The sequence below is a fragment of the Gadus morhua genome, chromosome 8, assembly GCF_902167405.1.
Source record: "Gadus morhua chromosome 8, gadMor3.0, whole genome shotgun sequence".
Taxonomy (NCBI): Eukaryota; Metazoa; Chordata; class Actinopteri; order Gadiformes; family Gadidae; genus Gadus; species Gadus morhua.
This window is the reverse complement of record NC_044055.1, coordinates 5,632,768-5,655,265: the sequence shown is the minus strand read 5'-3', so window position 1 is coordinate 5,655,265 and position 22,498 is coordinate 5,632,768. Positions and strand designations below refer to the sequence as shown.

The 22,498-nt window shown below is 47.3% G+C and overlaps 1 protein-coding gene across 1 annotated transcript; it reads right to left on the bottom strand.

Moving 5' to 3' along the window:
* Positions 1 to 2,862: 2,862 nt before the first annotated feature.
* Positions 2,863 to 20,991, bottom strand: LOC115548301 (arf-GAP with GTPase, ANK repeat and PH domain-containing protein 3-like). Its single transcript, XM_030362830.1, has 2 exons — positions 20,151 to 20,991; positions 2,863 to 5,377 (listed from the first exon to the last, which is right to left on the bottom strand). Exons 1-2 carry the CDS (start codon positions 20,527 to 20,529, stop codon positions 5,349 to 5,351), a joined length of 408 nt encoding a protein of 135 aa, XP_030218690.1. The 5' UTR covers positions 20,530 to 20,991; the 3' UTR covers positions 2,863 to 5,348.
* Between the last annotated feature and the right edge of the window lie 1,507 nt (positions 20,992 to 22,498).

The window sequence follows — 22,498 nt, the reverse complement described above, 5'->3', positions numbered from 1 at the left end:
ACATGACGAAACACGCACACACACTCACTCACACACACACTCACTAGTATTGCGGGTGTGTCTTAAGGCTGGTTGCATTAGCAGTCTGCGGGTTCATCCCATGTCTTCATTAAACACCTCGCTGTCCGGGGAGCTCCAGGGAGCGACTTGCCCGGAAACACGCACCGAGCTCCCCTCCATTTTAAACCTGACCCCGGATGCTTCGAACGAACCGTTCACAGCAGGAGGAGGAAGGTGTGTGTGTGTGTGTGTGTGTGTGTGTGTGTGTGTGTGTGTGTGTGTGTGTGTGTGTGTGTGTGTGTGTGTGTGTGTGTGTGTGTGTGTGTGTGTGTGTGTGTGTGTGTGTGTGTGTGTGTGTGCGCGCGCGCGCGCGTGTCCCTACACAGCTCCTATCCCCCCGGGAGGGCTGGGGGGATCTCTCCCCCCGTCTTTGAGCGATAACACACCCGACGAGGTCGTTGCTCTGCCCAGCGTGGCGATTCGCTGCCCGGACAACACGGGCCGGCCACTGGAGCCACGTGATGCATCCTGGCAGGACACCATCTCGGCTCAGGCGGTCCTAAGCCGACACGACTCCGTGGGGGATTTTGCAGCAATCTACATGGTTTCTATTTTGGATGTTCCGAGGCCGACCCCGTGTCGAACCCTTGTTGCGAGAGGGTGACCCACCCTCCTCGCCCTCCCTCCTCCTCCTCCTCCTCCTCCTCCTCCTCCTCCTCCTCCTCCTCCACCTCTTCATCCTCTTCGAAATAAACCCTTGTTGTCGTGAGTCCGGAGAGGTCGACAGCAGCAGCATCCAGGGAGATGTCAGAGGCCGACACCGGGGCTAGGAGACACGCGAATCGGAAACGCAAAATGCTCCTTTTCCCCCCCCACGTATACAGCTTCCTCCCTCCATACCACACACTATATCTGAGAGTAAATGCGACCACAGAGCGACCGAAACCACCCCCCCCGCCCCGCCCCCTCTCAACAGTTGGCGGTCGGCAGACACGGAGCCAAGAGGAAGTACAGGAAGAGGACGCGTTGACTGCAGTTTCCTTTTACTATCGCAACTATCATCACCAAGACAACGACAACCACTACAATAACACCAGCTGGACGTTGGCTGCCCTTTATCATCCTCCTCCTCCTAGTTCCTCCTCCACCTCCTCCTCCTCCCCCACCACCTCCTCCTCCACCTCCTGCTCCTCCTCCTCCTCCTCCTCCTCTTCCTCCTCGTCGTTTGAACTGGATGGCAAGCGAGAACACATAAGAGGAGCCGGACACTGGCGAGGTGTGTGAGCGGCTCATTAGTCACGGTGATGTAACACCAGCACAGCGCTGTCCGTGCCCCCCCCCCCCCCCCTCCCCCTCCCCGACAGGAGGAGAGAACCCCCGCCACAAGGAGAGCACGGGGAACACAGCCGTGAGGGACGACCGGCGGAGTGCAGCTCGTCACGTCTGCTGTTTTGGTTTTTTTTCTGTTCCCCATAATCCTCCAGTTTCGGGACGTGTGCGAATGCAACACAGACTGTAGCGAAACAGCTTTACCGAGAAACAAATGATACGATCACCGCCAGAAATAAGGCAATTGATCTAAGTTAATAGGGTTCAGGTTTTGCGTTTTGTTTTCTTAAATTAAATTATTTGTTTGGAACATGAAGTACTGATTTATTTACCATGGTGTGTCTACAGTCCTCACCTTTCCACCAAAAAATATTCTCGGGGCCTTTCAATCTATCAAGAGGCTGAGCGGTCGATGAGCGAGAAGTGAGGGAAGAAAAATGAGCGAATAGGAATACACAGAAAAGAGCAGAAATGGTACGAAAGATAGAGTGATTAACACAGAGAGAGAGCAAGAGAGAGCGAGAGAGAGAGAGAGAGAGAGCGAGAGAGAGAGAGAGAGCGAGAGAGAGCGAGACAGAGACAGAGACAGAGAGAGAGAGAGAGAGAGAGAGAGAGAGAGAGAGAGAGAGAGAGAGAGAGAGAGAGAGAGAGAGCGAGACAGAGACAGAGACAGAGAGAGAGAGAGAGAGAGAGAGAGAGAAAGAGCATACGCCACGGTGCATTTCTCACTCAGCAGCCTGGCAAAAACCTGCCACAAATGCCAAACTTAACTGGTGTGGAAAGACTTGCGTTCCCCCTCCCTCCCCCTCCCCCCTGGACCACTATCAAGGGGATGTTCCCGCCAATAATCTGCTCTGCGGTGGCGGGAGAAATGCTAAAAAAATTGGTAGGAAACAAAAGCCCCCCCCCCCCCCCCCCCACACACACACACACACACACACACACACACACACACACACACACACACACACACTTCTGTGGGGGGAAAAGTAGAAGAGAGACACGAGAAAGCGGCTGCCCTTGCAAAATATTAAAGACCACAAACGGGGCCTGAACAGCCCACTGCGTAGCCTACATAGGAGTCAACGGAGGATACAGGAGGGAGACGCAGGAGAGGTCCTCATTAAAACTCTGCCTACCCCGAGCCGCGCTCACACACACAGGGAATGGGTGTGTTATTGAAATAGGCTGATCTGTCTCACTGAGAGTCAGCTCAGCCTCCTCGCAGGAGAGGGTCTGCGTGAGTGTTACACGACGTGTCAGTCATAATAATGAGCCCAGGTTAAATTATTATATATATTTATTACTTTTTTTTGCCATTCCTATTAAAAAAATAGAGAGTGGGAATGTAGAATATATATAGGATCTGGACCACGCAGAGTGTGTGTGTGTGTGTGTGTGTGTGTGTGTGTGTGTGTGTGTGTGTGTGTGTGTGTGTGTGTGTGTGTGTGTGTGTGTGTGTGTGTGTGTGTGTGTGTGTACGAATGTGTGTGTGTGTGTGTGTGTGTGTGTGTGTGTGTGTGTGTGCGTGCGCTTGTGCGTGTGCGTGTGTGTGTGTGTGTCGGTCCTGGTTATGAGTGATACTGCAGTCCTTACATAACTTCACTCAACTGAAGCATCCACTGACTGACCATCCACTGTCCAATAGGATTGAGCCTTTTGGGTTCCCGAAAGCAAAAACAGCACTGTACTTTATCAAGTGACAGATTTTTAAAGGGAGTTGTTGAATTTGCTTTCTTTTACTTCCAAACAAAACGTCTAGTCTGGTCGGTTTTTTAAAAAACATTTTGTTAGAGACATTTCAGTGGAGACTGTTAGCAACGGGAAAGAACAGTACTGGAACAAATCAATGTCTTTCATCAAGGCAAGTTAGCATTTGTGAACAAATCTGACAGAGTGCTAAGTGCTCAGGCATCCAATCCACCTCGAACAAGAAGCAAGAGAACGAATCCCTGCCACTACCTAAGGCTAATTCAGCCGGTGAATGCAAGTTTGTTTTTTGATGATTATTAACAAATATAATACAGGCTTTAATGATCATATTAGCCTTGTTTTGATGACGGCGCCTTTATAAGTGCTCTTTGTTAATCTACATCATTCTAAATGGCCAGCCTATGATTGGTGGTAATTAGAAGAGCTTAATGCTGTTTTTACCCCCAGGTCCCAATTACTCCGTTGTTAAATCAAATTATAATTCTCTCAGTCAGTCCTGGTCTTCCGTTTTGATTGGTGCAGTCGCACCTCTGCAAGAGTACGAAACAAGTAACGCAAGCACAGAATAATATTCAGTCTTCCTCATAAGTATTTCTCGATGGGTCTTTTTCTGATTTCACAGCAATTGAATCGATTAGTTCAGTCTCTCACCAAATCAAAATGGCCGTTGACGAACCTAGCAACCGTAGCAAGACGATGAGAAACATCGCATCCTGGAGGTATTTAAAACCAGACGACCGGTTTACCTGTTTCGCCATCAGACACCATGGAAAATTGTGAAAATTGCCATACTAGTAATAAAGTCATAACACAATCCCACGCACGCCTAGAAGTGCAAAACATACTGCCACTTGCCGAGTTTTCCCTCCATAATCCTCACGCACAGGCGAGCAAGGCAGAAAATTAGAAGCGCTTCCACTCGTCTACGCACAATCAGGCTATTATCACCGCCTCGGTCTAGATTGAGCGGCGTTCCTGTCTGATTAGCATTAGCGTTCGGAGCTCAATAACAGCGGGACAAAGGGAAATAAATAGTGGAGATAAGAGAGTGGTGTGGTGCTGTCTCTGGGGTTGCAACTGTCTTTGTTGTCTGCTATAATCAAAAACAGCCAATAATACCTAGAGAATTGGTCTGCGGCACATGGCATGCTACAGACAATGCAACGCCAGATTTTACTGTAATTTAACAGGGGGGATAATTACCGGGTAATGCATTGTGGTGCGTTCCCGGTACATCACAAAAAATAAAATCATTTCAAACACGTAAATTATTGCAATAAATGCATCATCATGTAATTGTTGTGTTCATATTGGAGACGGGTGCTCACACACAACGGTTGATGAGCAGTGTCTACGAAGCATCTGTAATGAGGCCAAAATGTAATGTTCCCCGTGTGGCTGAGAGTGTGAAGGGGGGTTTGTGTGTTTGAATAAGTGTATGTGTGTGTGTACCAATTGGACAACTTGGTATGCTTCTGGGAGTGGCCCAGAAGTAGGCCAGAGTCAGGAGGATGGCACAAACATCTGGGAACCCCCCTAGAGGCCGCTGACGAGAGCAAGAAGGCCCGTAATCCAGAACATTCCCCAAGTTCCTCTCTCTCTCTCGTTCTCTACTCTCACTCTCTCCCTGTTTCTCTCTCTCTCTCTCTCTCTCTCTCTCTCTCTCTCTCTCTCTCTCTCTCTCTCGCTCTCTCTCTCTCTCTCTCTCTCTCTCTCTCTCTCTCTCAGAGTATAGAGATCTCCCAAACCCTCTGCCCTCAACCCGATCACCCAACTCATCACAGAGTGCATGGCTTATATGGATTATGTCCTTATCCCCTCAACATCGTTGAGCTTGAGTAAAGCATTGGCCGTGATGTCCGGCCTTCCTTCCGTCCTTCTTTCCAAACGCACCCTCCAATCCCTCTCCCCATTTCCGAGCAATGACGAAACACATACACAGACCTCCATCCATGTCGCACAACAACAATAGCCGGGGAGCAGAAGCAGCGAAAGTAGCGGCGTCGGCTCAGGTGTCCGTGGCTCGGAGTTAAGGTCAGAGATAACAGCGTTAGGCTAATTTGACGGGAGAACGCTTGCTGCTAATGGGGCTGGGTTAGCTGCTGAGAACCCACTTACTGCAAATGAAATGTGTTGCTTGCAAATCCACGTCCATCTTAAAAACACACACACACACACACACATACACACACACACACACACATACACACACACACACACACACACACACCGGTGAGTCAACAGCCCCGGTTGCTGTCGGATGCGGTGAAATAACTGCACGCCGTGCCGCCCCTGACTGCTGTGTTCTATGCTGTGGTGTGTTTTATATGCTTACCTGCACATTGGATGGGGAGATGGGAATCCGTCCAGACGGGTGATTGGGTGAGGCGACACGAGGGCGGACAACAGAGAGAGAAGAGAGAGAGAGAAAACAAGACACATTTTTAAGTCACAGTGAATTGCAGTTTGGTGGAGTTTTAAATGGTTGTTGCACGATATCGTCTTCATTGATTTTCGGTGCACATCCAATAATCGAGGCGATATTGAAAACTGAACAGCAAGGACATATCGCATCCGCCACCTTCAATCTATTCACCGCCCCAGCCCGTTAATTTAACATTAGGATCACTTTCACCGAATTAAAGAAGGGAAAATCATAGAATGGAGAACATGAGATTAATGTTCCTTTAACTACTTCACAATGGACTTTACCGCAGAAAGCATGAACGACTTCCAACACATTTCTCTGCAGTTATTGTTGTTTTAAGATTCTCCCCGGTGGCATTGCTTTGGTTACACGTCAACTTAATTTATTTATACTTGACTTTGATTCCCATATTATGATGCCTATGGTTTACCACAAATTCATAAGGCCTTCTCAATCATTTACGATCTAATGAATAAAAGATGAATAATTTATGAAGTCATTACAAAGGGAATAAGAGCTGTCAGGGTGTGTTTCTTCCTGCATGAGCCCCCAGTGCTGGAAACTTCAGATATCGCTAACACTTCTCCAAGGCGCAAGGCAATAGGAGTGGGGGGAGGGGTTCCCGTCTGACTCGTTTTTTTACTTTTATTGTCGGTTTCCGTTTTCGTCGTAAGTTTATTATTATTGAAAAAAATTAACTTTCCAGATTCTCTTTCTGAACAAATCTATTGGGGAAATGCACACTCAAAACTATGAACCAAACGATGGTCCCGGGTCCAGGCCTAACATGGAACCCATCGATTCGGTTTGTCGGATCTATGTTAAACTCTTCCATAGTTAGCCTTGATCTGTTTGGAACGGAGCACTCCGTCTAGCTAGCTCCTTTATCTCTCCGTCTACACTCAGATACACCCACTTTGTCTGGAACCGACATGGTAATTGCGCTGTTGTGAAATGAAGAAGGTATCAAAAAGGTATGAGGCTGAGGTATCAAACCATGACTGCTTCACTGTGCCAAAGTTTGACTGACATGAACAGAAGTTCAGCTAGGATTCCAATACTCGAAGTCCTCCCAAAACCGACAATCCAAACTAAATCCATGTGCTTATAAAACGAGCTAAATCACTTTCACTCACTATTCCTCAAAACACACACTTAAATAGTTGAACTATTGAACTTTTGAACTATAAGCAATATTTTTTTCTTATGATATTGGTTTGGTTCTTTCAATTACAAATAGATCGCTGTTGGGAGTAAAGTCAGTGAAAAAGAAAATGTTATTCCATCCATGATGAAAACAAGTGTCTTAATTACTCTGAGAACGACTGCTTAAAGTCCCACGCAGAATGCACAGTTCCCCGACAACAGCTGCCTAGCTTATCAGAGGCTCTCCGTCCACAACACAGGTGACTTTATAGATTTTATAGATCAATTTCTAATGCTTTCTGAATACGCGTGTCCAAATCCTATTCAACTTGGCTCGGAAGAATTCCAAAATACCTACGCAGGACATCCAAAAGAGACCCCATGGTAACCAAACAAAACACACTAAATCGAATTTAAATCAGTTATGTGCTTTGGCCGTTCAAAAGTGCCCTGGGTCGCAAGTCTCGCAGAACGGCTTCATGTTTGGCTTCGCCCGACAATAGCCGGCCTGGCCCTCGAAGAAGGTCAGACGGAGGCGCTGCATTAGTGGGAAAAGGTCAAACGCAGCCATAGGAGATACTCCCTCCCCTCACACCGTTATCGATTAAAGAGAAGGCAGGGTTTGCTCAAACGGTGGACAGTCTACCCTTTTAAGAAGAAAATGAGCATCACATATAAAAGGGCCACTCCAAAGAAATACCGACCCCCCGGTGAGGAACAGGGGCCGCAGGCTTACATTTGACAGGGTGCCCTATTCCCATCAATACATCCATTCATCCACACTGCGTCGGTCGGGTTAGTCATCGCTCAGGACCAGATAACCCCGAACGACGCAGTCACCGGGGCCACACTGACCCATCTCGGCAGGCATCTCAACCAATCTCATCTCGCCGCCACAACACACAAAAAAAACATTGACTCATCCCAAGCCACCACCCACAACACAACCACCCCCCCCCCCCCCCCCCCCCCCCCCAAAACGCACACACACCAACACACACACACACAAACACACACACAAACACACACACTAACACACAGCCGAAGCAAGCAATAATGACAGTGCAGCAGTTGATCCCTGCCAAGTAGGAGAGGGGGAGTTAACGCGCGGGATTGCGTCACCCTTCGTGTGCTACCCCCGTGGAGAGGCGTTGTCTTCCGCGGCCCCACCACCTCCACACACTGCCTGCTCCCAGTGAAGCCACGCTTTCCCAACACGACCCCCCCACACACACACACACACACACACACACACACACACACACACACACACACACAAACACACACCGCCCGCCTCAAGCCATTTCACTCAACAGCCAACCAACCACACACAAGGGTGTGTGTGTGGATGTTTGTGTGTGTCTTAGTGTGTGTGTGTGTGTGTGTGTGTGTGTGTGTGTGTGTGTGTGTGTGTGTGTGTGTGTGTGTGTGTGTGTGTGTGTGTGTGTGTGTGTGTGTGTGTGTGTGTGTGTGTGTGTGTGTGTGTGTGTGTGCGCGCAACATGAGGGGTGGGCACAACCAGAATGAAATGAATAAGAATCACACTTGTGTGTGGAGTACCCCACGCGCACACAGACAACTCCTCTCGCCAACTCCTCCTCGCTGGTTATGTAACTCGTTGCTACGCCTACCGGTGGAACCAGTGGGCTGGCTGCACTGGTAGAGCAGCAATAGCAATACCACCACCACCACCACCATCATCACCATAGAGTTGGAATAGCAATACCACCACCACCACCACCATCATCACCATAGAGATGGAATAGCAATACCACCACCACCACCACCATCATCACCATAGAGATGGAATAGCAATACCACCACCACCACCACCATCATCACCATAGAGATGGAATAGATATACCAGCACCACTAACAACGACTACAACCACCACCACCAACTCCACCATAGAGATGCAATACAAATACTACCACCACTAACAACGACAACTACCCACCACCACCACCACCACCATAGAGATGCAATAGCAGTACCACCTCCACCTCCACCACCACCTCCACCACCTCAACCAACTCCACCAGCACCACCTCAACCGACAGCACCAGCACCACAGACCAGCCAGGCAGGCACCCTCAGCCGGGCTCAGCCTCGCGGCCCGGGCTCCCTCGCTCCACTGACCCGGGCCGTCCTTCCGGACCAGCGACCAGCGGGACTGCGTCTGAAAGCCTCAGTGGAGGCCTCAGTTGAGGCTTTCAGAGCATCCACTGTTGTTGCCGTTGTGTTCGTATTTCTTTTTTCTCGTCTTTTGAAGGTAAGGTGTGAAGCATAGTGTCTCATCCTGCCCCCAGCTGGAGTGCCTTGCTGCGTCCACGCAGCATCAAAACGGATGGTTTTCCATGAGTGCCTGGGTAAACAGACGCACAGAACACGCCCCTCCGTGGGTTAGTTCACGGCCGTGAAGAGAGCCGTAGGTTTGCATGATATCGAACACGGGCCTTTCAGTCGTTGAACTCGGAAAACCGACGTGCTGGCTGCCGCCCTGCGCGGTTGACCCCGCCGTCGGTGTGTGAATGTGTGCATGAATGGGTGAATGTCAGGTAATATTGTAAAGCGCTAGAGATAAAAGCGCTATATAAATGCAGACTATTTAACATTCAAACATATTGGATTCCATTTTCTGCACAAGCTCTATGATGTAAGTTATTTCTCGCTATACAATGTTCAAGCAGCTCATTAGTAGCTAAAAGCATCTTACGATGATATAAATAGTGTGCCCGTGTCTTTCCATAACCACTGGGAACATGGCTACACAACAGTTGGTCTGATTATCCCCCTAGTGTGATTTTTTTCCCTTTTCTATACGCATAGCAGAGTCCTGAGATGAGCTGACAGCCAATAGGAGGTGTCCTAATCCTCCCATTCACTTAACAGTACCACAGTATTTTATCTGAGACCAGCAGTTCCCTGCAATGGAAAAAAACAAGAACAGAAAAAGAAGATGATAAATCGAGGACAGCTCACCCACCCGAAGCAAGTCTTTGGCTTCCGAACAAAACATTTCTCCCCTGCCAGGCGAAAAGAAAAATCGCATAAGAAAAAGAAAAAAGTATCAGAGAATGTATTGAGACGTTGCCTTGAGGAAGTCATCAACGCCGGGTTTGCTAATGTACACAGCGGCACATTCCAGTCGCTCTAATACCAAGGGCCATAAAGTCCATTGGATGGCGGTGAACAGCAGCCTGTGCTTTCTGCGTCGGGTGACTTTTAATTTAGAAGTATGCATTTGAAAATGGCCTCCAAAAGATAAACAACCATTATTCGTATTCACCTGTGCCGCATTTCGTTTACTAAGCCTTTGGCTGTCCTTGTTTGGTTGCTAAGATGCTTCAAGTCTTTCAAAGAAACCAAGCAGTGCATATATTTGAATCCTCTTTTTACAGTGATGCATGTACCTGTCTACAAAATGCTGCAGCACTGCAGTCATTAGCCTCTCTCTCTCCCTTCGCTCACTCTCTCGTTCAATCTCCCCCATTCTTTCTCTCTCTCAGACTCTCTCTCAATCTCCCCACATTCTCTCTCTCAATCTACCCCCAATCTCTCACTCTCCCTCTCCCTCCCTCCCTCTCTCTCTCTCTCTCTCTCTCTTCCTCCCTCTCTCTCTCTCTCGGAGGCTCAGAGGGAGATGATAAACCGAGGCCTTGCTTATAGTATTCATGCCTAATGTACTATGGTAATGTGCTCCGCGGGCTCCTCGTCTCCATGCGACTGGCAAAAAAATGATCAAATAACACAGCCTGCCTCTATAATGCATCTGTGTACGGAATGAGAAGGATGTTGTATAAAGCACCGTTATTGGCAATGCAGTGCGTTCATACAGTTAGCCAGATACTCTCTGTCCCCTTCTTCTTGCTGACCAATACAGGCCCATATAACGGACCGCAAAGCACTTGGCCGCTAGTATTACTACATAACGACGCGGTTGATCAAACAAACTGCTGAAGTCAGAGGGGAGGGAGGAAAGGAAAGTCGGGCCCAAGTGAGGAACAAATAGAATCAGCAAATGGACCCAGAGAGCGAGAGAGACAGAGAGACAGAGAGAGAGCCAGAGAGAGGGAGAGTGTGATAGGGAGAGTGATAGAGAGAGAGAGAGTGATAGAGGGAGAGACAGAGAGACAGAGAGACAGAGAGAGGGACAGAGATACAGAGAGACAGAGACAGAGACAGAGACAGAGACAGAGACAGAGAGAGAGAGAGAGAGAGAGAGACAGAGAGAGAGAGAGAGAGAGAGAGAGAGAGAGAGAGAGAGAGAGAGAGAGAGAGAGAGAGAGAGAGAGAGAGAGAGAGAGAGCTTGGATCTGGGGCCTCGTGTGGGCCGGTTCTACGAACAGATAAAGGGCCTGCCAGGACACGCTCCTCAAATAAGAGTCCAGCAGAATGTGACTGTGTGTGTGTGTGTGTGTGTGTATGTGTATGTGTGTATGTATGTGTATGCGTGCGTACGTGTTTTTGTATGTGTATGTTTATGTGTATGCGTCTTTGTATGTGTATGTGTATGCATATGTGTGCATGTATATACGTGTGTTTGAGCGCGTGTGTGTGTGTGTGTGTGTGTGTGTGTGTGTGTGTGTGTGTGTGTGTGTTTGAGTGCGTGTGTGTGTGTGTGTGTGTGTGTGTGTGTGTGTGTGTGTGTGTGTGTGTGTGTGTGTGTGTGTGTGTGTGTGTGTGTGTGTGTGTGTGTGTGTGTGTGTGTCTCTAAAGAGGCCTGTAGAGCACCAGGTTCACACACTCATGACCAGATGATGCGAGTCTTGGGTCAGGGTGGGGGGGCGGGGGGGCGGGGGGGCGGGGGGGGCGCAGCAGTGGGACAACTTTGGGTTATTCCAGTCAGGGAATGCAGGAAACGGGGGTATAAACATTAATAGGGGTCACGTTACACTTCCTCTGCCGTGATTCCCTGAGAATTAAAGCATGGCGTCGTTACTAAACCGTCCTCGACGGACCGGAGAATCCACCACCCACGAGACGCCGAATTACGTCAAGAACCAGCAGCGAGAGAGAGGGGAGGGGGGCGTTGGGAAACAAACAAATAAATCACACTTCTATATCTGCTCTCAGAAAGCGGCATATGCGGTACAGAGAAGCACAGTTTCTCGATCGATACCATACTTTTGATGGGCTTTCTTCCAACACACACACACACTTCACAAACACACCCTGCACAGTTCACACACACACACACACACACCCTTCACAGTTCACACACACACACACACACACACACACACACACCCTTCACAGTTTACACACCAGAACAAAACTTCAACTTGGGATCCAAGAGGCTGGCCTGGTGCCTTAGTTTGTCCTTTGAAGGTAGCGGAGACAATGCCAGAGGACAGGCTGTCATAGGGCCAAGAGGGTGACATCCACCCATGGAATGTGGGAGCTGGGTGATAATTCTTCACAGACACATGTTCGACATGCCGCGCAGACACGACTCTCCCTGTCGTCCCCCCCAGAGGAAAAACACATGTAAACATCAAAGTGTGTTCAGGCTATTACTGTCACATCCAGATCTATATCTATCTCCAGAGAAGGAGAGAGCGAGGAGTAGTTGTTATCAACCGAGGTGTATATATAGCTACAATACACCATTTGTGCGCCCGGGCTCGCGGCGGCGCTAATGCTGTACACACCGTGTGTTCACCCCGTCTCGCCTTAGGTTTAGCTTGAGACAAAACCGTGACATCGCTCTCTCTCTTTGTCGGTTAAGGCTGGTGACGTTTGTTATAGAACCGGGTCCACGCACACCTATGGTGCTGACGTAAACGGCCATGCATCAAGGCATTTTTTGACAGGGAACATTTAAAAAACACAACAAATATGAAGAAAAATGGTAAATGGACTGCATTTATACCATGCTTTTTCTAAACAGAAGCGCTTTACAATATTGCCCAACATTCACCCATTCATGAATACATTCACACCTCAACGGTTTAGTCAACCCAGCAGGGCGACAGCCAGCTCATCAGGAGCAGTTAGGGTGAGGTTTCTTGCTCAGGGACACCTCAGCGGTCCTTGCTCCTTGCTAGTTTGATCGGGGATCAAACTAGCAACTTCCGGTTACCAGCCAACCCGTTCTACCTCCTGAGCACACATGTCGCCGAGTGAACATATCTTCTTTTGGTTTTGGGGGGTTGATACGATTTCTGACACACCATATGGTAGCAATACCGTCATCGCAGAAAACACACACACGGCTATACACATAATGTGTCTCACACGATTAAACCAGGTCTCCCTCAGTCTCGTTTTGTGACCCGGGTTCCAGCGAGCCGAAGGAAAGTACGTCCTTTGGGGGGGGATTGATGGTGTAAAAGAACTGTGGCATGAGCCCCCGAGCTATTAGAGAAGTTTCAATTTAATTTCCGCAGCTGTGGAAACCTTTAAATAGACGTGCGTGTTCTCAATTAGTTCTCGTCGTGGAGCCCTGCCTCCAAAAGCAGGGCCAGCGTGTACGCATACGTTGTAATAGTTGAAAACGTTATGGCCTCCCTGCCGCCTCAGTCGTACCGTTTGTCCTCTCCTTGTCACTGTTCCTCCGAGAAAGAGGTTGAAGGGGATATCTCCGGTTTTCAGGTAATAGACTGCCACACATTCCCCCAGCCTCCCGTTTCTCTGGCTTCTAGAAAGAGTAATGAGTGCGGTATTGATTCAGCACGCCCGCTCAGTCACATGGGCATAAGCACACTAAATCCAAATAATGCTTCATTTGTACCCTGCTCTGTTTCAAATACACAACATGTTCAGATGGTCTGATTTCAGGTGGGTTTCGGGGGGGTATTTTTTTATTTTTCAACCGCGGATGAACCGCTACTACCTTCCTCCCAAACCCGGGATGGTGCCCCAATCTTCCCACAGTTAGTCACGGGACTGCTGGCAAGCTGCAGGCGCTGGGAGGCATATGTGCCTTTCCATCTGTTGCTCACTCTCTGCCTTCCAAAGCCCTTCCCTTTCGTCAGAAGCCATCTGCTCCAAGCCCTGCCCCACTGGCAGGAAATAGGAGCACTACTTCCATGATGGGATATGGAGAGAGAGAGAGAGAGAGAGAGAGAGAGAGAGAGAGAGAGAGAGAGAGAGAGAGAGAGAGAGAGAGAGAGAGAGAGAGAGAGAGAGAGAGAGAGAGAGAGAGAATAAAAGACAAACAAGGACGAATGGAACTCGCCACCGCCCCCGAACGTGAATTAGGAACGAGAAATTGGAAATATTAACCAAAACGTGAATTATGACTCTTGTGCTGACTATCCATCTTGCTCTCTGCTCTAAAACAGTTGCACACTACCTCTGCCTCTGCTATCCATCTTCTTCATACAACCGTGTTTATGCATTCAAAATAGTAGAGTGTAGGAGAAGTTATTTTTATGATTACAAAAACAATAATCAAAGACAAATGAAGCTGCCATCGAACTAAAGCCAGCAAAATAATCTCTTTCGCCCCACATGCACACATCACATAAATCATCTTGTGGTATCACATCTTCTAAAAGTAGGAAGCAATTCCACTACCCTGTTCCTATATTTTTGAAGTGCGGTTTATTGTTTTGGCTCGGCAACGTGTGAGAAACACTGATTAGGGTAATGCCTTACTGGAAACACAGTAAGTGCTCAGTAAGAACATAAAAAAAAAACAACAGCCTTTAGGAAAGAACCAGTAAATACAGTCGCGACTATTTTACATCAGAACATTGATATCTGCCTGTAGTTCCGAACGACGAGGATCGAGTTAACTGCACGCAGCCCTCTGCACATTAAAAAAACCAAGCCACCATGACACCCCTGCTGCTTCTCGGAGGCAACGCCAGATTTCTGTTTTGCAGCCTATCAATGGTAGAGAGCGCCTTTGTTTCACCGGGACAATGGAGCGCATTCTGCTGCGGCGGGGATCGCGTCACGTTCCCCGAGCCCTTTGCACCACTGCGGAGTGGAGGCAGGCGCTTCGGGAGCAGGGGTGGCGCAGGGGTCCACTATCTGACCCCCACCACCAGCACCATCACCAGCCCCCCCCAGGGATGGCCACACGCCCCACAGACCCGTGCTCTGTGTCAGGGATGGCTGTCTCGGCTCATCCCGGCCGCCGGGGGCTCAGACACGCACGACACCGCACGTATGAGCGCGCATTTTGAACGGCGATTTGTGCAAAGGACAGAGAAAGATGGATCAGAGGAGCTCTGCGTGCCTCATGACACAACAAGAAGCTCTTTGAGGGAGGGTGGGTCGCGGGCAGAGGCGCTGGTATCTGCCCCGCATCTGCCAGGGGAAGCCCCCCCCCCCCCCCAACCCCACCCACCCACCACGTTCTTCGATTGCCCCCCCTGAGGATGAACCTGTTGTTTGGTGTGAACTGGCTGTGAAATGTTTCCAGTTTGTCTTAGGGAGCCACGCTCAGACGATAGAGATTAGAGTATGAAAGTGGATTGTGGCAGAGAGAGGACACAGATGTAAAATCGACAGAGCATTTGCATGCAACTCCAAACAGAAAGCGCTCAGTTTTCTTGTCAGGATTTAAATAAAATCTAGACAGAGGGCCGATGCAACAAGCCTTTGGTGCCTGAAATGTGTGCTGCGTGTCATGCTTGTTGTAGCAGTTATAAAACTGTACAGTACCCAATAATCTGAAGCCACTGAGAAAGAAATTATAAAATGATCGGTTGGCCGAAAAATTTTGTGTGCATTTGCCGTGCCAACGAGATATGCGAGATAATCTATAGCTCAAAGATATTAACATTTCACACACTTAAATAGCTGTCTTAAGTGAAACATAAGAAACGCAAGCAGAGTCGTGTATATCCCAGCCTTCACAGATGTGTTTATGCAGAGACTACGTTATCCACTGTTACACTGCGGCCAGTAAATACTAGCTGGGCTGCTCTATAAACACTAACATACCATAATAAAGTCTGACATCAGACACACCGGGACACAGGCCCGCTGTGGCAGTAAATGACTTGTCCAATACTTTCATTTCATATTTACGATTAAATTTCTGCAATTAAATCCAGCAGTAACCACAGCAAAGTGTATGGGTACAGATGGCTCACAGCATTCACCATCTTAATCACACTCTAATGCCCTGACAAATCTAATCTCAGCAACACACACAAACACGCACCTTGGCATCAATAGCGTTGATATGGCTCGATGATCGGAACCCCAAACAAAGTAATCCCAGCCTGCGTTGGCAATCATCCTTTATTATGATCAAACTTTGTTTACAAAGGGATCCACGAGGCGACTTGCAGCGCAACACAACGCAGACGAGTGGCAAGTTTCCTTTGTTTCTTCTGCTTTTTCCTGCTTTATTTTTGCTAGTTCTCTCCCCGAGCCGGACGCCTCAGACTAGCTGCTCCAAATTAGCTAGCTGTCGCCTTGCGTGTTTTTCCACCGCAGTCAGTGTTTAATTGTGTGAATGTGTGCATGAATGGGTGAATGTTGGGCAATATTGTAAAGCACTTTGAGTGCCCACTGGTTAGAAAAGCGCCATCACTATATTACTATCATGTCTCTGTGTAATGTATTCCCATAATTACAAAAATCCATTCATAGCTGAATGCAAGAAAGCCTCATCATTCATCCTGCTGAGAGGTCGTACACTTCTGTTGGTTATTGACCGGAGGGAAGGCGCAATTCCCGGTAGCAGGAAATTGCTTAGGTACCACTATGGCAGGGGAAAGAGCAGAGGCCTTCGCCTGTGTGCATTGTGTATCTGTCTGTCGCTGATATTGGCATTTCTGTACACAATGTTCTTTGTGTGCAGACAGAGTGCTAGCTTGGGATCCCTAAGCCGCGCCTGGGAAAAAGCTGTTGGTTTAGGTGCTCCGACCACTGCCCTCGCTGTGACATTGGTCCGCTGATACGTGCGCGTGTGTGCGTGTGCGTGTGCGTGTGCGCTAGTGCTTTGGGAGGGCCGTGCGACACACAAAACAGGAATCAGCATTTCAAATGTGCGTTGTCTAAAAAGAGGTTTATGTTGTATAATCATCAAAAGACACGCTAACATGATGGATGGATTGAGGGAATATGTATTTGGGATTATGCGTTTATTGGAGCCAATTCAGTGGAAACATTGTAGTTAAAGTGGAAACTTCGAAGATCTCCTTTTCGTTATTTTTGCCGAGCCCATTTTTGTAACGTTAAGATGCATGATGTTTCATCAGTGGGACTCAAACACCATTGTGTTAACTCATTAGGCAAAGGATAGATTTAGCAAATATTTATTTCAATGAAAATCTTCGAGATCACTTCTTAATTCCATAAACATTCACAATCACCTTCCCCATCATCATCATCATCATCATCATCATCCTCTTCATCATCCTCATCATCCTCATCTTTATCATCATCATCATCATCATCATCCTCTGCATCATCCTTATCATCCTCATCTTTATCATCATCCTCTTCATCATCCTCAGCTTTATCGCCATCACCCTAATAATTAGTGCAAATTAGGGTAAGATCATTCAGGACTCTCCAATCTGAGAGAACTTGGGCACCCAATAGAAAGTATCCCACAGGGCCACGACTTAGTTATAGTCTGTTAATAGACTTTACGCCGAAGGACAAATGAAACGCAAACTCACTTGAAGCCAACGTGAGCGATCTCCACATTGACTCCCGCCTCCTGACAGAAGGATTTGTCAACCTTTATAGCACTGTGATAACTTGTCGGATAATAACCAAGAAACGGCAAGGCAAGAACCTCTTTTACTGTGTTTATTATTTATGATGGCATATTAACCGGTTTGCTGAAACCAATGGATGCTAGCCTGAATACCAAGGAGTGTTTAGGGAGTACTGCGAACAAAACAATATCCTCACAGCTAAATCTTTCCCTTATGGTGTTTCATATGGACAAATTATCTTGCAAAATAGCCTTACATCGTATAAAAGGTCATATTAATCTAGCAGCCGACAAGAGATATATATCTTGGTGGTGATGGGCGCTACGTTTACTAAGTGCTAACATTTCTGTCCATGTTATTCTCCCGCATTCTCGGCTAACCCTGTGGTTTCCGTAGCAACAGAATCAGCACTGATTCAAGACTGAAGAGGCAGAGATTTGCAGCCCTGCAGCTTAGGTGAATACAAGTCAACCAACTTTTTCACAGCTTTTCCCCACACTGGTCGGATGGAAATGTGAACGAGTCGGTTGAAGGGAATGTGTGGAACACGTCTCCTTTAATAAGGAAATAACACACTGCCCTCAGGTCAAGGTGTCATCCCTCTGACAAGAACATACTGTACGTTGTATCTGGCCATGATATCAATATAATGAATGTACCACGAGACCCAATGTGTTTATATTCAGTAAGCTGCGATGGAGTCTGCCACACCAGGCTTCCTGTGCTGGCCCGGGATGTGGATTTAGCGGACACTTTGACCACCAAATGAAGCTAGATGTTTAAACAGAAAAGGGTTGTGAGAATAGGGGTGGTTATCTGTCCTGCGTATCTATTACTTGTCAGCAGTCTTCATCATAGAATTATGGAAATATCTCTTTGCTCCAAAAGCGGGACACAGATTTTAAGCACACCGCACACATTCCTTCCTATTTGGAAGTAGGAAATTCCCTTTACCTTCCAACCAATGGTTGCTCATCGCAGAGATATAGACTAAATTAGCTTAGCATTCAAACAGAGGATGGCTCAGAATGATTGCAGGCACACACACACACACACACACACACACACACACACACACACACACACACACACACACACACACACACACACACACACACACACACACACACACACACACACACACACACACACACACACAAACACACACACACACACACACACACACACACACACACACACAGAGCTGCTGACCCGTTTAGACAGAGCTCTTGTTCTTACTTTATAAGCTATTTAAAATAACTCCAGAACTTTTTTCAATGCGTATAGTCGCTACCCTATTTCAAAATAGACACGCGTGTGAAAGACTTGCAGAAGAGAGACTTATATAGAGACCATCGCACTATATGAAAGCCACTTAAACAGAAGAGAGCATTAACGTCATCAAAAGCGTCGCAGGAAGAGAGGCCTGCGTGGACTAAAAACTACTCTCTGAATGATCTACATTCCTTCCAAAAAACAAAACAGGGAATCCCAAACAAATTGGTTCTTTTTCTCACAGGATCACAGGGTTGTAGCCGGACTTTACTCCACTGTTGTTTCTGACCGAGGAGCCGTTTGGGTCAGACCTCATAACACACTGTGGCTTCCAACTAGCATGTGTGCATGCATGCCATGGTGGTTAATTGTAGGCTACAGCAGAATATGTAAATCCCTTGGTTTTACATTTTATGAATGTTTTCACAGTAAGGACACAAATCAATTCGACTGGACCGGTAACCAAATCCCACATCACGTTATCCATAATAAACTATCACAGAAACGATAAGGTTTATAAACAACATGATGACACGTGTCTAAGAAATGAAGATCCATGCAACACAGAGATACTCTTTCCATCATGCATGGCTTCCACCGGGTTGAGCTCAGAAAGGAAACGTGGCCTAATGTCTGAAATGTTGATTATGATTCATTCCTCTTTCTCATGTGGAGGCTGTGACCAACATATTTAATCTATTTATTTGCCACCAGGCCCTACAGTCAAGACCAGGCGTGCATGCGTACACAACTGGCTCTTGAACTCAATTTCAAAGCAGAACAACTGGTTGCGGGATTTGGAGAGGTGTCGTACTTACCTCCGAGTCCCTACAGGTGTGCTTTCGAGAGTATCTATCCAAAGTGGTGTTCTGATTATAGAACAAATGGATAATTAGCACAGGATGACTGCATGTGAGTCACTATCTTATAGGCATAGAAGGGCATCCTCCCATGGACCTCTGAGCTGCAGTCTGCAGCAAGGGGGAGGTGTTGCATGCCATTGTTGAAGCAAACATTTGTATAAACATTTGCTTGTATAGACAAGTGGTGCTCAAACACTCCCAGGTTCAACGTATAGCCCTGCACACGTATAGGATCACATTGGTGTTGGTGGTGGACATGGTAGTATTATATAATCTCGCATTCAATTCCCTGCCGATTGATTTATCATTGGGTATTTTGGTGGGCAGGCCTGTGTCTCATTTGGATGCTTTTGTAGTCAACTGGCGGTTCTGGGGATGTCAACAGGAAGTATTATAGTTGGGCAGATGCTCACTAAGCCACAGAACAATGGAGAAGCTAATAAGCGTATACCGAGACAACGTCTCACAAGTGAGTGCAATAATGAGTAACACTGCATTGTAAGAGGGTAATCCCCCCGTGAACATCCCACTAAAGTGTGATTGTTGACACTCTTGTGCCCCCCCTGACGGCTAAGACCCCCCCACCCCCCACCCCTCTCACACACACACACACACACACACACACACACACACACACACACACACACACACACACACACACACACACACACACACACACCCCAAACACACCACTACAAGCTGCAATGAATGAAAGACAAGCACTATTGTTACACCAATGTTGTGTTCCTACTCACCTTCAATGGAGATGACGTGTTCCCGGATCTGGTTCTGGAGGGCTAGGTCATCGATTCGTTCGATCAGGTCGTAGATCGCATAAATGTTCGGGTGCACGGATTCAAATCGATGGATCTCTGCTCTGATGGCCGCCGAGTTGGACAAAACAAACTGAGAGCCACCCTGACCGGGCTGGGAAGTCTGGCCGGATACTGTCCCTCCTGAACCGAACTGACCAGCCCCGGAGCTGGCGGAGGATCCAGATCCGAACTGGGAAGGAATGGACTGGGGTACCTGGACCGGGACTGGCGATGGTACGGTGCCCGGAGTGGGCATGGCCGGCTGGGACTGCTGCGAGAGTCCGGACACGGACACTGGGACGCCCGACTGGAAATTCATTGTTTTCACAACGCCTAAAACGCTCTTTTCAAACACAGTGCGGGACTGTGGAATCCCAGCGATCCGAACGAAAGTGCGCGTAAAACGAGTCTGGTTCTGAGGAGCGATCGGCTCAGAGGCGTCAATACTCGGTCGCCAGTTGCAACAAAACGCGGCTCTGGTTCATATTATCAAAACTTGACTTTGGATCATTTTCCGTTATTGGCTAGACCTGTTCAGGGCCCCTTCTTTCTGTGGCTTAGGAAAAACCGCAATGCCTATACCGCTAGACACTAGACACTCCTCTTTAGGATCACGCCGTTTTACCCGAGCAGCTCAGTGGAGAAGAAGACAATGGGGATACTGGGATTCAACGCAACGGCGCCCTGCTCCAGTGCCTTGCTAGCCTTCTTTCTGCACTGAAACGAAACAGCAGTCAGCCCTCGTTGGTCCAAGTGGTCCCTGCCCAGCGCCCTCCTCCTCCTCCTCCTCCTCCTCCGCATGGTGAAACGTCACCGAGCGCGTAATTGTCCTTCTGAAGGGGGGAGGGCGTAATTCGATTGGGCGAGGGAAGTGGATAACACAACGTGCACACAATCATAATAACCTTAACTGGCGATTATGTAAGCCAAACAACACAAAAAACATGGATATGACATGGAAATAATTATAAAGATAATGATATGCTGGGCTGCATGTAAATAGCAGCCTCCGTGGTGCGCATGTGTGTGTCTTTGTCTGCTGTGCTGGGCTATGTGTCAATCATGATGCGTTATTTTACAAACGCCTTGTCTGGCACTTCAAGGCTGTGGACACAAACAAACGCAGAGTGATTTGGGGGAACGTGGTGCTTGCATAAGACGAATGAATGCCTGACACACAGAGGGAAATAAATAATACATATTTTTCTTTCACGTGTGTGTTTGCACCCATTGCTTCGATTGACTGCAGTCTATGCGTGTTACATAAACAACAGGTAGGCTATTATGAATATATATAATTATTATTATTATTATTATTATTATTATTATTATTATTATATTATTATTTATAATATAAATCCTATAGCCTGTAAATATCCGATATAAAGATAGATAGATAGATAGAGATAGATAGATAGATAGATAGATAGATAGATAGATAGATAGATAGATAGATAGATAGATAGATAGATAGATAGATAGATAGATAGATAGATAGATAGATAGATAGATAGATAGACAGATAGACAGATAGACAGATGATAGATGGCCGGACGGACGGACAGACAGACAGACAGACAGACAGACAGACAGACAGACAGACAGACAGACAGACAGACAGACAGACAGACAGACAGATAGACGGATAGATGGATAGATAGATAGAGATAAAGATCAAACGATCTTTTCTTTATTAACAAATATTCCAACAGATAACGTTCATTTTCGAGAGAAGTAGGCAGTTATTAACGGGGTATGTAGGGAGCCACGGGCCTGGTTTATCTCCAGCCGTCTGCTACCATCTGTTGACCAAATTAGGAACATCAACGCTGCGCTCTCCAGGACTAGTTACAGTCCCTGACGAACAACCAGATCAACAATCCGCTTCCGTGTGTAGGCTACGGTATGTGTTTCGATTCATTTTCAAAGATTGACTTAAGCTAAACCAATAAAGTGGATAACTATTGAGAGCATGCACCTGTAGCCTTGTAGGCTTTGTGTTCATCTGTGTGCGCAATTGATTTAAGGTTGCTGTTCTTTCTTAAACGTATTCTGTATTGATGACCTGATTTTAAAACGGGTACTATACTTCTTAATTCAGCAGCCACCATGATACGCCACATCCTGTGATATGAATTATGCAGATCATTTTCTTGCCCATTTTTCTGCATTGACAGATGGCAGTGTTGGCACCGACGTTTAGGCCATTATTTATCCAACATAATAATTTCAACATCATCATCATCATCATCATCATCATCATCATCATCATCATCATCATCATCATC